At 37.0% G+C, this 17,905-nt stretch overlaps 1 protein-coding gene across 8 annotated transcripts in view; it reads right to left on the bottom strand.

The window, feature by feature from the left end:
* The window catches only part of TEX14 (testis expressed 14, intercellular bridge forming factor), a 141,901-nt gene that overhangs the window by 77,064 nt on the left and 46,932 nt on the right, over positions 1-17,905 (bottom strand). For 7 of the 8 annotated variants that reach the window (XR_004233887.1, XR_004233889.1, XR_004233888.1 and 4 more), the window contains exons 4-9: positions 17,499-17,664; positions 11,851-11,987; positions 6,006-6,087; positions 3,393-3,523; positions 876-989; positions 102-225 (exon numbers count right to left, since the gene is read on the bottom strand). Coding sequence is in view for 5 of the 8 variants with exons in the window: in XM_031966493.1 (XP_031822353.1) it covers positions 102-225; positions 876-989; positions 3,393-3,523; positions 6,006-6,087; positions 11,851-11,987; positions 17,499-17,664 (754 nt within the window). In the remaining 3 variants the exon portion in view is untranslated. The remainder of the gene's footprint in view (positions 1-101; positions 226-875; positions 990-3,392; positions 3,524-6,005; positions 6,088-11,850; positions 11,988-17,498; positions 17,665-17,905) is intronic. The other variant, XM_031966495.1, reaches the window with a different exon arrangement.

Here is a 17,905-nt window from a genome sequence, read left to right on the forward strand (position 1 = left end):
ATGGGAATTTTTTTTTTTTTCTGAAGAGAGAGGGCAAAGGGGGAAAAAACTAAAGCTAAAAAAAATAAAAAGGAAAGAAATTAGAGAACAAAGTCCTTTACCCTTTCATGAAGGATGCTGTACAGGGAACCAATGTTAATCCGTTCATACACCAGACGAGTTTTTTCCAGATCCTGAGACAAGCACACGGCCATCAGCTGCAGCAAATGGGGATGGCGTAATTTACTGTAAGAGAGAAAAGACTTCAAAGATCAGATACCTGAGAGAAAGTACAAAAAGGCCTTTTTCCTTCCTTTCTCTTCTCAACACTATTTAAACCACAAGTCTCAGCCCCTTCCAGTTCTGAGAAGAAGCATAGCCCTGCCTGATATCTGGGCCTGCTCTGCTGCTTTTACTACAGATTCCAGAATGGATCTAGATTGAAAAGTCTTCTGTTTCTTCCTCAGTGGGAGAGTGAGAAGACTAGGACCAAGGATTCTTCCTGTTCTGATACAGCAACATATCATGTCTGGAGACAACTTGTGCAGCTTTACTGTTTCAAATTATTTTCCTATACTTATCACAATAAATTCCCCCAACAATCCCATGAAAAGAGAATGCAGTATTTTTGCCAAGAAAACCCCAAATGAGGTCAGAAAGAGCTAGACATGACAAACGTTTCAGTAACAACAGCCCCACTTTAGATCCATGATCCTAAGGGATTTATTACATGGTCTCACAGCCACATCTAATCTAATTTTAGCACACATCCCCACTCTCTCCTTCCTCCCATTCCTCTCCCGTCCCAAGCAATGCTGCCTCCTGTGGCTTTTTTGGCCATCTACTGTGACCTGGACACTACTGGTATTTCAAGTCATGTCACATTTGTCTCTTACCTACTATGCTCCTGTTCTGCTATCAACAAATCAGCAAACCGAAGCTTACTGCAGTTTTGGTGAGTTGCAAAATTGAGCTCCTTCACTGTGACTCTACTGCCATTCCACACCAAACTAAATAAGGAGGGGAGAAAGCATTGATTGAAAAAGTTGACTGAACACTTCCCACAGAGCAGACTGTTTCAACTGAAATCCTGTTTCCTGATAAATATGATTGCTACTTCACTCAGCACCCAGAGTAGTTCAGTAAAGTGAACACTGATGATGACCAGTCACATTGATCTCTTTATTCTTTACTTTTACATCTGAATTGGCACTAACAAAGGGAAGGAAAGTACAACTGATTCTATCCTTTTGAGAAGCAAAATTATCTTTGTCACCAATCAGCACGCATAAATACTATCCTGGGTGGTGAGGGAGACACAAGTTTCTTCAAGAAACTGACAGAAAAAGGTACAAAGCCAGAGACCAGTAATAGCACTTGGAGGCAGAAAAAAGTCTCTGTGCTAAAGAATCTGGAGCAAACTCTAAATACATCAGGAATCTGAGGAAAGGAGAAGAAAGAGGACTACCAGGGCATTGGACTAAGCCTAGGAGGGTGGATGGGCTCTGAACAGAAAATGTGGGGAGGCAGAATGTAAATGTTTCCTGTTGTTTTCTTATCTTTGTAACTCCTATGCTTTGGAGATCAATACAAGACCCCATACCTGGGAACATGACCTCTGACTCCAAAGACAATGTAAACTACCTTTCATAAATATAAACAGCAAAAGAACTCTAGCCATCCCAGAGTGGTTAGACCCCAGGCCATCCCTTGCACCATGCCTTCTTCTGTTCTGTTTCTAGATAATCCCAGCTTAAATCTATAGGTGGTACAGAGGTCCACCATTTTGCCCTGCTGCCATGCAGGACTGGCCTCTTGAGTGTAAACTCCCCCAATTAACCTAATTAACTCTAGCAAAATCTATTAATAACCACGATGATTAGCATCTCAGTCTTCTCTCAGATGATGCCATCCAATAGTTAACGTTAATAAGGTTAAAACAGATCTACCTCTCCTTTCAATAGATCAGGCACCTAAAAATACTTATTGAAGGTATTCCAGGTTCAAAAAGCAGCTCCAACTGTGCCATGAACATGCTGTCTAGTTTCTTGTTCTATTTCTACTCTGATTCACTATAAGAACATAAGATGTTCCAATACATGAAGTAATGAACAAAGCCTTGATTGAAACACTTACTTCAAATGCTTTAAAATCTAGAGACTGGCTTGGGACTATTTAGCCATCAAATATTCAGGTTGTTGACAGATTTACTGGGATCTTTAGGATTTTTGGTTTCTTGCTTATGCTTTATATTCCTGACCTGTCCAGGTTTCCCCCTCTAAGGGTTAGGGGTATGTGAACAATTAATCTGCAAGGACAGTCATAGGCTGAGCTATAGTTACCTGACCTTTTCTTTTTCCTTTCAAGCAACTATAATTTTTTAAGACCTACAAAGCATAGATAGAGAAATCAAGGCAACAGAAGTAGTTATTTCCTCATCAATTAAAGTGCTAGGAAGTTCAAAATCAGGTAAAGAAACAGGAAAGCAGATTATCTCTTTAAAAAAAAAAAAAAGGCTTGCTAAAGTTATAAAAGGAGTCTAGTATCACAGTGGCTGCCTGCCTTTATATATTCAAGAGGAATATCAGGGAGATATTGTCTTGGGACCCAATCTGTTTTGTTATGTCTTTTCACATATCTAGCATTCTGGGAAACTTATCCCCCAAAAAATCCATTTAAAGGACGTTTGCTACTAAATGCTGGTGTCTGATGGTTGAAGAGAAAAGACTTCTAGCTTCTGAAAATTAGCCCCTCAAACTCAGAACAATGAACAGAAGCAAGAATGATTTTTCTGAGTAGAGGGCATAGGGAGAAAGGTAATAAGAAGACCAGACAAGTTCATACAGAGAATACATATTGGGGCATAGGACCAGTTTATAAAGTATGATGAAAACCAGGCAGAGGAGTTTTCTGGACTAGATTCTATCAATGTTTCTCCAGAGTCATAAGATGATAAGGGTTCTTTTGGAATCAATGGAAACAAAAGCAACTATTTGTTGTTCCAATGAAAATGGAACCATTCGGTGAGGGAAAGAGCTGCCTCAATGATATTGCTATTTCATATTTGATAATTGTAGCACAAGTAAGGTAATTGTGAATTTTTCTTTTAGGTCAGTTCTCTAGTTATAAATGAAAATGCCCCTGAAACCTTTCTTAGAGACAGTCAATATCTTGACTTATTTCTCTACTACAACTTGTACTGGATTTAATAATTGACAAGAAAAGATAATGATTTGTGACACTACAAAACAAGAAAAGTTCATAATGATTTCATAAGAAATAAGCTTTCTTATGGTTGAATAGAAACATCCAAAGTTTAAGACACATGCAGACAATTGATCAAAGATAGCTCAATTTTCCTACAGTTCAGGAAGCAAATGACCGGAGTGGACCTTAGGCACATTTTGACTTACTTTGTCATGACCATGTAGGGACCACTACAGAAAGAGAAGGTTGGTTCATCATCTGCTTGAATCACTTCCTTTTCTCCGATGACTGGGAGAGATCCCAAATAAGCCAGCTGTGTCCCTCCTGTGAGATAAAACTGAAGCCAAAACTTTCCCTCATAATGTGAAAAGGAAAAGAAAAAGTTCTAAGCTACCTAAGAGCTACAAACTTAAGTAGTTTAATAACTAGCACAATCAAACATACAGGGCCAAATTTAAAAATGAAAGGAACTTTAAGATCATGTTACCGTTGTGGAAACTGGGAGCAGCCAGAGAGGGATATGACTGTTCAAGTGTCAATCAGTAAACAGCTGAATCAAAATTTGAACCCAGCTCTCTGACTTCAATTTCTGTCATCTTTTCATTATACCACACTGCCTCATTACATTCCCTCTAGGTCTTTTTGTTTGTTTGTTTTTAATTCATTTTTATCAATGTCTTGTTTCTTACATCATCATAGTTATCCTAAATGTCCTTCCCCTTGCCCTTCCCAGGGAGACATCCTGTAGAACAAATAGTATTTTTAGAGAAGAAAAGAAGTCAGGACAACTTATTCACACACTGAAAAAATCCGAAAAGATGAGTAATGTGGAATACATGTGGATCTGCCTCCTATACAAAGGGGTAGGCCAGTATACTCCTTCTATTCTAACATCTCTGAATAACGGGGTTTTTTTTGAAGGGCATACTCTGGGGTGCAAAATATCTTTTCTCAAATGTCCAATGATTCTATTCTTTAAGTCTTGATTTAGAAAGCACTTCAAAATTCATCACTGAACAATTTAGTGCCCACTGTGAACAATGTACTGTGTGAGGTACAAGGGATAAAAAACAAAAATGAAACTTCGTTGCCCTCAAAGGACTTAATACATTCTGGATCCAAGTAAGTGAACACAAAAATACTATAAAGATATTTCAAGGGGAAGGGAAAGTAGTTAAGAAATGTTCTCTTTGAAGGGAGCTGAGGATCCCATGAGGTAGAGGGGAAGAGAAAGTCCAATTGGCCAATGACAAGGAAACAGGAGATAGAATGTGACATATGAAAAGTAACCAACATGAGAATTTCATTGGAATGGAAAGAGCATGAAATGAAATAATTTGAATTAAGACTAGAAACATAGCCAGGAGGCTGAGGGAAATGAAGGAGGGAATGGCGCAGAGCCAGAATAAGGAAGGCTTTCTGTTCCAGGCTAAGAAATTTGCGTTTTATGCTACAGTCAAAAAGGCAATTGTCAAAAATGTCAAATTTTGTGGAAGCGCCAAAAAGATAAACATTGAGAAAATGCCGTCAAATTTGTTAAGGAAGGAATCCTTGGATACTTTAAAGAGGGAAGGCAGGAGAATGGGTCTGAAAACCAAATTTCAGGGAACTGAGGAGCCTGAGAGGTGAGGAAGTAAAGCAGTAGGGCTGATGGATTACTTTTTCTAGGAGCTTAGTAGTGAAGGAGAAGCAACTCAAATATAAAATATAAATATATTTTATAAAATATAAAAGACAGCAGCTCAAAAGGTAGAAGACAAGAGTTAGGGCAAAGTTTTAAGAGAGAGTGCTGAGAACATAGGGAGGAAGGAAGAGAATGAAATTGAAAGGGAGAACTTGAAGATGAGTGAGAGACACAGAGACAGAGATACAGGAAGAGACAAAGAGAGAAAAAGAACAAACTCAAATGATAGGGAAGATCTCAGAGGAGACCAGGTAATAGATCAAAGGCTCAAACAAAGAAATTAACCTTGGAAAGGAGAAGGAAGAAAAAATGGGAGAAGAGGAGAACAATTGTAGAGAAATTAATGAGAACATGTACAGTGGCAACAAGATCATTTTCAAAAGTCAGTGGGTGAACAAGTTTGGGAGTAGAGTTAAGAGTTTGAAGAACTAGATTTTAAAAAGCTGCTGTCACCTTGTATAATCTTTTCTAGCCCCCTAAAAATCTCATGCTGGTCTATCTTATAGATATAAGACATTTAAGATATATAAATTCATACTTCACAAATGTGCCAAAATGATTTTCCTCAAATATAGGATTGGATGGAGAGAGAATGGAACTAGAAAGACCAAGACTCTATCACTGAATACAAAATTAAACTTTTGTGTAGTTGTTAAATGATAGAATATTTAATATTTGTAGAAGGAAAAACATCAGGGAGTAAAATACAGAAACCTACAGCTTAACTACTATCTGACCAGGAAAACATAAGCTCTCCATGAGAAAGGAAATCAGGTCAGAAAAACAGAACAGAAGCTAGTGAATCTTGCCATCTACTGTCAAAAGATGCTTGATTGTGCTGGATTCTTGTGCTCTCACTTATAACTGAAAGAATGATTTGTGAAATGCCCAAATAAATCATGGACTGGAATCATTCAGGACCGTGAATTCTACCCAAGCTAAGGACTTTCTTTTCTTGAAGTTAAAAAAAGGGAGAAAATTCCCACTTGGTATTTTGGGAGGTTGATGGGGAAGGAAGAGAAAGTTTCTCTAAGTAGGAACTGGAGCCAAGGGTTAGCTTTATTCAATTGACTCAATAGGTTTTATTTATTAAGCACCTACACTGACCAACAGTTTGTTATTTTTAACACCTTACCTTCCCAAAACCAAAGCTGTAGATGTTTTTGGAAGAAACAACTCCAGATTTGAGCAGTCGGTTAGGAGAGCTGTCAGGGTTTCTAAAAATGTTTTTAAAAAAGCAAGGATTAACTATTTGCATTTAGAGAAAAGATCCAGGACTAAGTTTCCTGACAGTCCAATTCTAATATCATTCTTCGTACATACTACTCACTTGTCACATAAAATGTCCCACCCATCCATTTGATGAGACCAGGATAGGGTACAGGAGTATCCTGCTTCCTGCTACCACTTCCAGGCCATTCTTCTACCACTGAGGTTCTTAAACTGTGAATTTGGATGGGAAAAATTCCATCTTTATTTTCACTGAGTTTTGGCTTTTTTCATAATCCTTTGGTTTTTAATGCATCTAAAAACATTATTCTGAGAAGGCTCCATAGGCTTCACCAGACTGCTAAAGGGGCTCAGACATAGAAAAGGTTTTATTCTACTGCACTTCCTTAAAAATTTTTTTCTTTCTTCTAAGACCATGCAACTTATGTTACTTTTCTTCTTGCTACTACTATTCACCAAACTCCAGATCACTTTCCCAGCTTTTTCAATGAACATCTGGTCCAGAATCTTCCTTTCCACACTATCTTCTGCCCTCATCCTTAGACATTTTAATATTCATGTGGCTAAGTCCTGCCACATCAGGACTATTTTCCTCAACTTCAAAATCCCCTTATCCGTCACTCTTCAATCACAAACCATAGTGACACCCTTAGTCTTCACTATCTCCCAATACTGCTCCATCTTGAAGATCATGAACTTTAAAATTCCACAATGTTCTAAACTTCCCCTTTTCCCAGTTTCTCTCTTACATTGAACCAGCTCTTTGTCCTCTTCTCAAACTTGTCACTAAACTCCTGTTCTCAGAAACTTCACTCAACACCCCAGTCATGTTTGATCTCATGGTTCTCCACTTTAATAACTGACTACTGTTGGAATTCTTACATTTCTTAACCGATTTTCTGCTGTTATTAACCTCAAGAAACTTCATCATCCAGCTTCACCGTCATTCCCTGTTTCTAGGCTGAGTAAACAGAAGTTATATGATCAAGATAATTTCACCCTCTATAAATTTATGGTGACAAGCAATGAGATAGAGCAGATAAAAGGCTCACCTTTGTCACTTAGCTGTTCATTATCCCAAGAAACTAAAATTACAAGGTGCTGATTTGTACTGGCAGAGAGAATTTTCACTTTCAAGTTATTTACATTGTTGAAATCCCAGACTTAAGAAAATTCCTATAAATTTAAAGTATGTAACCTCATCTGGGCCTTCACCTTTGCTAGGCAATTCTTTCATAGCACTCTTATGACTCCCTACTTCATTCTTTATAGCAATGATTCCAAACTTTTTCCTTTCTCAAGCCTCAAACAGTATCCCCTATTTTAAAAGCAGATGACTTAACTTTCCACTTCACTAACAAGAGAAGTTTCTAGAATATATCCACTTTTCAAAATTTTTCAGTATCATCACTTGTGTCTTCTTTCATGCCTGAGAAGAGATATCATTGAGTACAAAGGAGATTGGCCAACAGGAACCTAGTCTTTTTTTTTTTTTTTTAATAGCTTTTTATTTTCAAAATATATATGCAGATAATTTTCAACATTTACCTTTGCAAAACCTACAAGTTCCAAATTTTTCTCCCTTCCTTCCCCTGGCTCCAGACAGCAAGCAATGCAATATGTTAAATATATGTAATTCTTCTATACATGTTTATGAGCTTTGTCCTTTCATTTCTTGTTTTTTCACATAGAAATATATTTTTCCTTTTTTGTTGTTCTTTGCAGTTCTTTACATATTTCTACAATTATCATGGTGCAAAGAAAAATCTGATCAAAAAGGAAAAAAATGAGAAAAAAAACAAAAATATAAGCAAACAACAAAAAAAGTGAAAATACCATGCTGTGATTCCCATTCAGTCCCCAGTATCCTCTCTCTGAGTGCAGATGGCTCTCTTCATCACAAGATCATTGGAACTGCCAATTGTTCAGTGATGAAGAAAGCCATACACACTCAGAGAGAGGCCTGTGGGAACTGAGCGTGTGGATCACAACATAGCATTTTCATGCTTTGTTGATATGTTTGCTTGCATTTTGTTTTCCTTAGGTTTTTTTTTTTTCTTTCTAGATCTGATTCCCTCCCACCCCGGCCCCGAGGCAATTGGGGTTAAGTGACTTGCCCAGGGTCACACAGCTAGGAAGTGCTAAATGTCTGAGGCCAGATTTGAACTCAGATCCTCCTGAATTCAGGGCTAGTTCTATCCATTATACCACTTAGCTGCCCCATAGATCTGATTTTTCTTGTGCAGCAAGATAACTGTATAAATACATATACATATAATGGATTTAACATATATAACATTTATTGGACTACTTGCCATCTAGGGAGGGAAGGGGAGAAGGAGGGAAAAATCTGGAACAGAAAGTTTTGCAAGGGTTAATGTTGAAAAATAATCATGCATATGTTTTATAAATAAAAAGCTTTAATAAAAATAAAAACATTTTAAAAATTAAAAAAAAAAAAAAACAAAGATCATTGGAACTGGCCCAAATCATCTTTCTGTTAAAAACAGCCATGTCTCCCAGAGTTGATCATTACATAATCTTGTTCTTGCTGTGTACAATAATTTCCTGGTTCTGCTCATTTCACTTACAATCAGTTCATGAAAGCCTCTCCAGGCCTCTCTGGAGTCATCCTGCTTCTTGTTTCTTACAGAACAGTAATATTTCATAACATGATGAGTATACACTCAGTTTCCAGTTCTTTGCTACCACAAACATTTTTGTACACATGGGTCCTTTTCCCTTTATTATGATCTAAGAGCCTAGTCTCAATGAACATGTATAACTTTCTGGGGCAGTTCTCTGTATACTCTTGATTTCCTTGCCTTCAGCTATTATTTCCCTACACCTCCTTCCCTGGGCTCTTCTCCCTCTGCCTGATGGATCTGTCAGCTTTCTCTCCCAAATTTAAAAAGAGATTTTTCTTTACCCTTCTACTCCATCCACTTCCTGTTCTATACCTCAATACCTTTTCACTGTCAAACTTCTTTAAAAAGTGAAGTCATAGAGGTCTGCATTTCTGTACTTTCCACTCTTCCACAATTCCTTGCAGCTCTGAGTCCTGTCAATATTAGGCTACTCAAATTGTTTCTCCAAAGTCACCAAGGACCAACTAATCACCAGATCCAAAGGCTTTTTTCAGTCTTCATCCTCTCTGGAGCTTTTGAAGCTGTCGATATTCTTATAAGTGTTTTTTCTTCCTTTACCTTTCCAAATAATAAATACCCTGTTGGTTTCAGTACCTCTAAAAAAAATTACTTATCTGACCCCTTCAGTGGAACCTTATTATCATCCCAAGATATTCAGTTGAGTGTTTTTGCCTACAATTCAGTACTTGACCCTCTACTCTTCTCTGTCTACATTTTCTCTCCAGGAAATCACGTTCACTCCCATGGCTTCAATTATCAACACTTTGGAGATGATTTCCAAATCTATAGATCCAGTTTTGACTACATTTCCAAAAACCCTCATTTCCATTTTCAAGTCCCTATAGGATATCACCCTCTGAAATTCCATCTGGCATCTCAAATTCAGTATGTTTAGAATAAAACTTACTGTCATCTTCCCAAAATCTTCTCTTTCCTCTGACCTCAATACTTCTGTTATTGGCATCTAATTTATCTAGTCTCCCATAACTACTTATATCTTTGACTTTCCTCTTTCTCTTCTCATTTTCAGTTATCGAGACTTGTCAATTCCTCCTCTTCAGCATTTCTTACATTTCTCACCTCTTCTCTATTCTCACTGCCAAAATCTTAGGACAGGCCTTCACTGTCACTTGCTTCGATTATTGAAAAAACCTTCTATCAACTCTCTTTGCCTCCACCATCCCTCCTCTCCAATCCAGCCTTCACACAGGTGCACGTTTACCTTTCTAATGTTAAGAACTAGTTGTATCACTCCTCTGTTCAAAACCCTTTCCTATTGAGCAAAATTCAAACTTTACTTAGTCTGGTAATCAGAGACCTCCCTTCATGGACTGCTCTGGCACTACTCTCTTTTCTATTATATTACTACTCTCCATGAATTCTATGTTCCAGTAAAACAGGAACCAAGCAATTGTTGGTCACCTTTTCAGAGGCCTCCATCCTTCACAATTCAAAGCTCTGTCTACTCTACATGGAAGGTTCTTCCCCCTTCCTCTTGATGGGCCTTTTCTATACCAAATCAACTCCACCAAGTCCGTCCTGAAGTCTCTCAGATTTCAGACAGCATTTTGCTTCACACATCTCTTGTGTATTTTTTAGGTCACAACTATTTCTGTATGGGTCACACTACACTTTCTAGACTGTGTGCTCTGTAAAGCCAAGAACTATTTTATCTATTTAAGCTTGGCATCTCTTCTAGGACCTGGCACAGAAGCTGTTTAAGTCTATTGAACTGAATTCTTGAATTTAGAGAACTAGCTGAGGTTCTTAGGGTACAGGGAATTGTACAAGCTCACACAGAAAATTAGAGGCAGAGATGGGGTTATCACAGGATTTCCTAATTACAATTTATGTTAGTTTTCTCAATATACCATGGTATATTTCTTCATATGTCTTGTCTCTCCAATAAGACTGTAAGCTCTCTTGAGGTCAAAGACCAAGATTTATATTCCTTCATATTATCAGTGCCCAGTTCATTGCCTTGCAGATTGTAGACATTAAAATCCACTGAATGGTTTTGATGAATAATAAACGACTTCCCTCAAGGGTCAGGAAGAAATAAATGATTTTATCTACTTTCCATTTCAGGACGAATGGCAAAGAAAATGGAAGTGATGTATTATTTCTAAAAGGGCAGAGCATATAACAGTGCCATTCTTTTTAATTTTTGCATTTTATATCATGAATGTCCCAAGACTATGTATTGTCTCCCCATTATTCACATTATTCACAGCTCAGTCTGATGGGCTTAATTGGTAACTGCCATAGTCATAGCTGTTGAGGAAGCATAAATTTCCTATATAAATTTTTAAAGCAAAACAAAATTTCCCATTCTGCATCAATATTCACAGGCTTCCCTGGAAATAAAACCCAAGCAGCTGAATTGGGTTTCTAATGACAGTAATACTGAATTTATTTCAAGCTCAGCCATCTCATAATCTACCTCAGCTATCAAAAACACAACCAAAGGCCAAGAAATAATAGAAGCAATAATAATGATGTTTGATCAACTTTTAGCCTCATGGAGGGGCTTATACCAAGCTATGTACAAAGAAAAAACATTCATTTATTTATTCAATAAAGTTATCAAGTAATTGTACTAAATGAATTACTGTGACTTCAAGTATTCACTTATCTTTTATTGGAGCTCTTTTGGACTTTGGACCTTTTAACTTTATTGTTGTAGGTAATTTCTGGTGAGGAAATTCCCTCTTTCAAAGTCAGTCCTCAGTCAAAGTATTGCCTGGGCATCAAGAGGTTTAGTAACTTGCTTAGATAAGTATCTGAGGAAAGAGTTAACCTTGGGTTCTTCTTCTGAGGCTGACTCTTTCACTAGATGTTATCAGAAACAATCTCCTCCCCCACCACCAACTCCCCATCCCCTCCAAAAAAGACACAAACACACAGAAATATTAGAACTGGTTTACGTGGAACGGCGAAGAAAGAGGTTCCACTGTCTTGTTGATTAAGTCTGGTTTTGGCAGAGTGGCAGCTATTACAATCAAATGGCTGTCACCTCCCTATATGATCATTATAGTTTAACAACCAGATGGCTGGCTACTTAAGTCCTTAATTGGGCTTCCTAGAAAGGAGGGCACTTACCCATGTATCAGATTGCCAAATCTGGATGGGCTAGAGATGAGTCTCTGTGGAGAGTCAATCCTCTTCAATAGATCATAAGAAAATCCCTGAATGATTGCTTGCATATGGGAGGCACAGCGGTGCATGAACTCCAAAATCTGTAATAAATGAGATATAAGCTCTCAACATCAGGCACTCACACATCTTGCTAATCATATATTTGAAGAAGAAGAAGAGGATGAGGGGAGAGAGAGATAACATTCCAAATGCAAACTCCTGCCTTTATATCTTTGTACAGGTTGTCTCTCAAGTGCAGAAGGTTCTTCTTCCTCATCTTAAAACTTGTAAAATCCTCCTCCTCTTCCAAATATAGCTCAAAGGCCATCTTCTTATCAGCCCTTTTCTAGGAATCCCCTAGTTCTTAGGGCTTTCTCCCTCTGGAATCTACTCTCTATTGCTTTGAATACATTTTCTGTTTGCTTATCCAGAATATAAGCTCCTTAGAGGCAGGGACCATTTTGGTTTTGTCTTATACCCCCAGTACCTTGCAAGTATTCAGTAATGGAATTGACTTGAAATGATACTATAACCTTAGATGTGACAATATCCACTGGATTTAGGTTTAAGAACAGCTTTATTTCCATAAGTAATAGCTAAAGGAATAAATAAGTTTTATTTCCCATCCGCCATGCTCTAAGCCTGAGCTGTAACTAATTCCCAAGAAACATGTGGCTGGACACTATCAAAGCATCATACTTTGGGAAGACATAGAAACTCTGGGTAATTCCCTTGGTCCTCACACTCCTTTCCTGGCCATGGCTACTGGGTGAGAGATGGAAGAAGACTGATCACTAACACAGGAGTGGTCCACTTAGTGTAGGGATTGACTGCCCTCTCTGTCTCTTCATTTGTCTCTGGAACTAGAAGCATGGAAGATTCCTGTCTGGGACTTCCCCATGCAGATAGAGAACACATAGCCTGTCTATGAAAGCCTAAGCCTAGGTCTTAAGTTGCTTTTTCTACCTCATTTCTTATTCATGAGTAAGTATATGAATAGGGATCTTGATAAATAATTTTTCATCCCTGAAGGAAACCTTGTAAATTTAAGAGGTTGGAATGCTTAGGTCCTCAATCAGTACCAACTTCACAGTGAGAATCCATTGCAGAACTTCTTGGAGATGACTACTAACTGGAGAATAAATCCATCTCCTGACCTGGTTTATTAGAAGGTATGGATTTGGAGGTAATTGTTTGCACAGTGCAGAGCCAAAATGAAGATTGTAGAAACCTATAATAACACCTAGCATTGAGGGGTTAGCACCAAGATGGCAGAGTAGCAGAAAGCAGTGTACTTGAGTTCATACCCTACAAAAACTCCTCCAAACAAATCTAGAAAATGGATCAGGCTGAATCCTAATGAGGAAATTTTAAAAAAGAGGTCACAATGAGTCATTTGTCCAGTCTAGCTTGTCATAAGGAGACAAAAAAAGAGTTTTGGGCCAGGGGCAGCTACATGCCCAAGGAGAGGTTATTTAACTCAGCAAGGGCCCCAACCCCAGCCTAGAGCACCATTAGACATACCAACGTACTGCTATAGAAACAGATGCTGACTGGCAACTTTCTCATACACTATTCAGTTCTGGGTCACAGAAACAGAGCAGATTGAGAAAAATCTACAATATGGGATTGCTTACAAGTTTAGAGGGTCTGGGCAGTGTTGAAAAAGATGACATTCATAAGCAGACAGAAACTGTGTGGTTCAAATCCTAGGAGCTAATCTGAATCTCAGGTCCAACTTCTAGCCCAGCCTACAAAGGAATAATACAGCCAGAAATCCCAAATCCAAAGTGAACCTATAATTATGCCTTTTTGAGGGTTTTCCAGCTAGCTGATAGGGAGTCAGTCCAGCAGTAGCTTCTGTTGCTTAGACCTAAAGCACCCCAAAAATTTGCAGAACTCAAGACTAGGAAGCAGCAATCATACTTTGCCCTAAATCAAAACACTCGGAAAGAATTGAAACTTGTAAAACCCCAGTCTGTACCTAAGATCTTGAAATAACACAAAATATTTAAACCTCCCAGAAAGCAAAAACAAGACCAGCTTAGATCTTCCTTCCAAGAGTATAATATAGCCCAGCCCTAACATTAAATATGAAATCAGAAAGTAGACTGGAAGAATGAGGCCATCATAAAAAGAACTCTGCCATAAAAAGCTATTATGACAGAGGAGCTCAAGATACAAACAGAGGACAGTGAGTCCAAAATATCTATCTATAAGCAAAGCTTCAAAGAAAAACATATCTTGGTACATAATCAACTAAAATTCCTGAAAAGGTTCATGAAGCAATAATTTAAGAGTTAAAAATGAAATGAGAAGGGGAAGCTGGGTGGTGCAGTGGTTAGAGCACCAGCCCTAAAGTCAGTGCGTCCTGAGTTCAAATCTGATCTAAGACTTAACATTTCCTACCTGTGTGACCTGGACAAGTCACTTAACCCCATTTGCCTCAGCAAAAAAAAAAAAAAAAATGAGAGTGCTCAATAAAAAAAATAGAAAAGAAATGAGAACTATTGAAGAAAGAACTGGAAAGGAAATTAATAATTTACACAAAACCTTGCCCAAGCAACAAATTTCTAGAAAATTAGAAAAGACCCAATAGAAGTTAATGAGGCCTCCAGTCTAAAAGGCAAAAAGAAATATTAAAACAAAGTTAAAAGATTGGGGGAAAAAGTCTCATAGTTAAAACCACTGAACTGTAAAACATAACAAAGAGAAAAAAATTTAAGAATCATTCAACTACCAAACCATACAACACACAAAAAGCCAAGACATTCTAGTTCAAGAAATCTTAAAAGAAAACGATCCGTATTTTTTAGAAATGGGGGAAAGTGGAAAGAATCTAGTAGTTACCTCCTAAAAGAAATCCTAAAATTTTTAAATTTCTAGAAACATCATAGACAAAATCAAGAGCTTTCAGATCAAAGATAAAATATTGCAAAATTTAGAAATAAAGAATTCAAGTACCAAAGAGCCACAGCTAAGATTACAGAAGATTTAGCAATCATTGTTCCAAAGTAATGGAAAATTTGTAAGACAGTATTACAAAAGCTAAGGCTAAATTTCAATAGACTTGTGATGGAGAGAATTATCTGCATCCAGAAAGAAGACTATGGAGAGTGAATATGGATCAACATATATTTTCATCTTTTTGCTTTTTTTTTTCTTTTTTTCTCTTTTAGATCTGATTTTTCTTGTGCAGGATGATAAATGTAGAAATATGTTTAGAAGAATTATACATGTTTAACCCATTTTGGATTACTTGCTGTCTAGGGGAAGAGGTGGAGGGAAATTAAGGTAGAAAAATCAAGGATATAGGTTTTATAAAGGTTAATGTTGAAAACTATCTGCATGTATTTTAAAGTTATTAAAAATTTCCCAAAAAAAACCCTAAACTATAGGCTTACAACTAAAAAATAATTTGCTCAGCAAAAAATGAGTGTAATACTTTATGGGGAAAAAGTTGCTAGTTAACGAACAGAAGACTTCTAAGAATTTCTGAAGATAAAGCTGGAGCTTCAATTAAAAGCTGAATAGAGCTGAAATTAGAAAAGAAAAAAAAAACAAGAACATAAAAATGGCAACATGAATATAATGGAATGAATAAGAATAAACTGCTTATATAAGGCTCTATCTCTAATACATTTGTCCCCTCTGAATCCTATCATCATCCGAGGTCCTAGAAAGAATCAATTAGACAAGACTGGGAAGTGGTTCTATTACATCTTTTTCCTGTCAATTCTAAATTCCCTCCCTATCCTTCACCAGCCACTGAGGAAGTTAAGAAAAACAGAACTCATTATAAATATGCACAATGATGCAAAACATTTTGTAACATTAGCCATGGAAAAAAGGAAGAAAAGAAAAAAGAAGGGAGAGAGGGAGGAAAGAAAGAAAAAGAAAAATGTGATCAAAGTTGCTAAGTCTTTCAGAACCGATTACCTTTAAAACATTTTATTGTTGATGTGTAGCCTGTTTTAGTTCTGACGTGATCAAAGTTACTAAATCTTTCAGAATTGATTATCTTTAAAATATTGTTAATATCGGTGATATATATATAGCCTGTTCTAGTTCTGTTCACTTTACTTTACATCTGTTCATACAAGTTTTTCCAAGTTTTTCTGAAACCATCTTCTTCATTAGTTCTTACAACACAATGTTCTATCATCCTGATATACTATAATTTGTTCAGCCATTCAGTAATTGGTGGATATCACCCTACTTTCCAATCCTTTGCTACTTAAAAGTCCTTTTTCTTCTTTCTTTGATCTTTTTTTTGGGGGGGGAAGGTCTGTTATGTCTTGATGATCTTAAGAGAAGAATGGAAAAAGAAGAGGAATACAGTGAGACATGAGATAAGGGAAAGGAGGGTTAGGAATTATTTCATATAATCAAGGTGTAGCAAGTAGACATCTACAATATACAAATATGGAGGAAGGAATGAGGGAAGGAACTGATATGGAACTTAACTCATCTAAACTTGTCAAAAGTAGAAAGAATACACACACACACACACACACACACACACACACACACACAGAGAGAGAGAGAGAGAATAGACATACATTTCACTCAACAGGGAAATAAGAGGTAAAGGGAAAAGATATGGGAGGAAATTAGAGTGATGATAAATTAAAGGAGGGATTAATCCTAAGTAAAAGAAATTAAAGATGCACAAAAATATTTATAGATTTTTTGAGGTAGCAAAGAAAGTTAATCTGAAGGGATGCTCATAAATTTATTACTGTATGAAACAGTTACAACACATTGAGTGAGGTGATCGAATTCCATAATGTTGTAAGAAGTGAAGAACATAGTACAGAGAAAACTTTTATGTTATAAATGAAGGAACAGAATCAGAACATGTAATACAATGACATCAATATGGTAAAGAAACAACTTTGAAAAAATTAGAAATTCTTATCAGCATAGTGATCAACCAAGATTCCAATGAACTAAAGATGAATCATGCTATTTATATCCTGACAAAGTGGTGGTTAAGGACTTAGTGCAAAATGAGATAAATATTTTCCAATGCAAAAATTTCATTTGTTTGACCATTCATGTTTATAAGAGAGAAGAGATATGTACAGTTAGAATGGCAAAATGAGAATATGGATTTTTACTAACTGAAAAAGATAAAAATGTAATTTTAAAAATTAGCATGTAGCCATTATATGATGCTTTAAGGAATGCAAAGCACTATACACTCAAATTTATGTATAATTATGTATCATTTACATACATAAAATAATTTGATCCTTACAACCCTATATAGTAGGAGTTATTCTTTTTTCTTTTTTTTTTTTTCAGATTAGGAAACTGAAATTGAGTGTGGATAAGTGACTTGCCTAGGATCACACAGCTAAGTAAATTTCTAAGACAGGATTTGAATTCATGTCTTCCTGAATGCAAATCTAATACTATTTACTGTGCTACCTAGCTTCCTCTACTAAGCTAGAGTTGTATTACAGATAATGAGAAATGATATTGCAATGATCTGTTTTAAACTCCATTTTTTCTGAATCAAAACCCTAAACAGTTTTGAAATTAAATTGAAAATTTAATCAAGCTTCTTAGAATGCAAGCAACTTCATTTTGGGGCACAGCCTTACCGCAGTGCTTCTCTCCTTCCCTGCAGACAATGCCCAGCTCTGAGGTTTTTTCCCATCTTCATCATGGAGTCTCAGGTCACCACCTGCATCCAATAGTTTGCTGAGGATCCACTGATTGCCTGAAAATGCTGCTGCATGAACAGGGGTACTTCCATCAAAGCAGCGACTAAGGAACATTAGACTAAATGTTAGACCATAAATAGCAAGTGGAAACTCTTTTCCCCACAACAAAAAGCAGATGGGAAGAGCCTCTGAATACTGTTGCCTAGTTCTCCAAGTCTCTAAAACCCACAATTACAGAAAGCTTAAAAAATAGAGGCCCTTTACACCCAAGTCAGTCACATAGCATGTTAATGGCAGGGCTGCAACCAGAACTCAGGGCTATGAATTCTTTAGGAGGTGTCCTT

Source organism: Sarcophilus harrisii, chromosome 4 (assembly GCF_902635505.1).
Source record: "Sarcophilus harrisii chromosome 4, mSarHar1.11, whole genome shotgun sequence".
Lineage (NCBI taxonomy): Eukaryota > Metazoa > Chordata > Mammalia > Dasyuromorphia > Dasyuridae > Sarcophilus > Sarcophilus harrisii.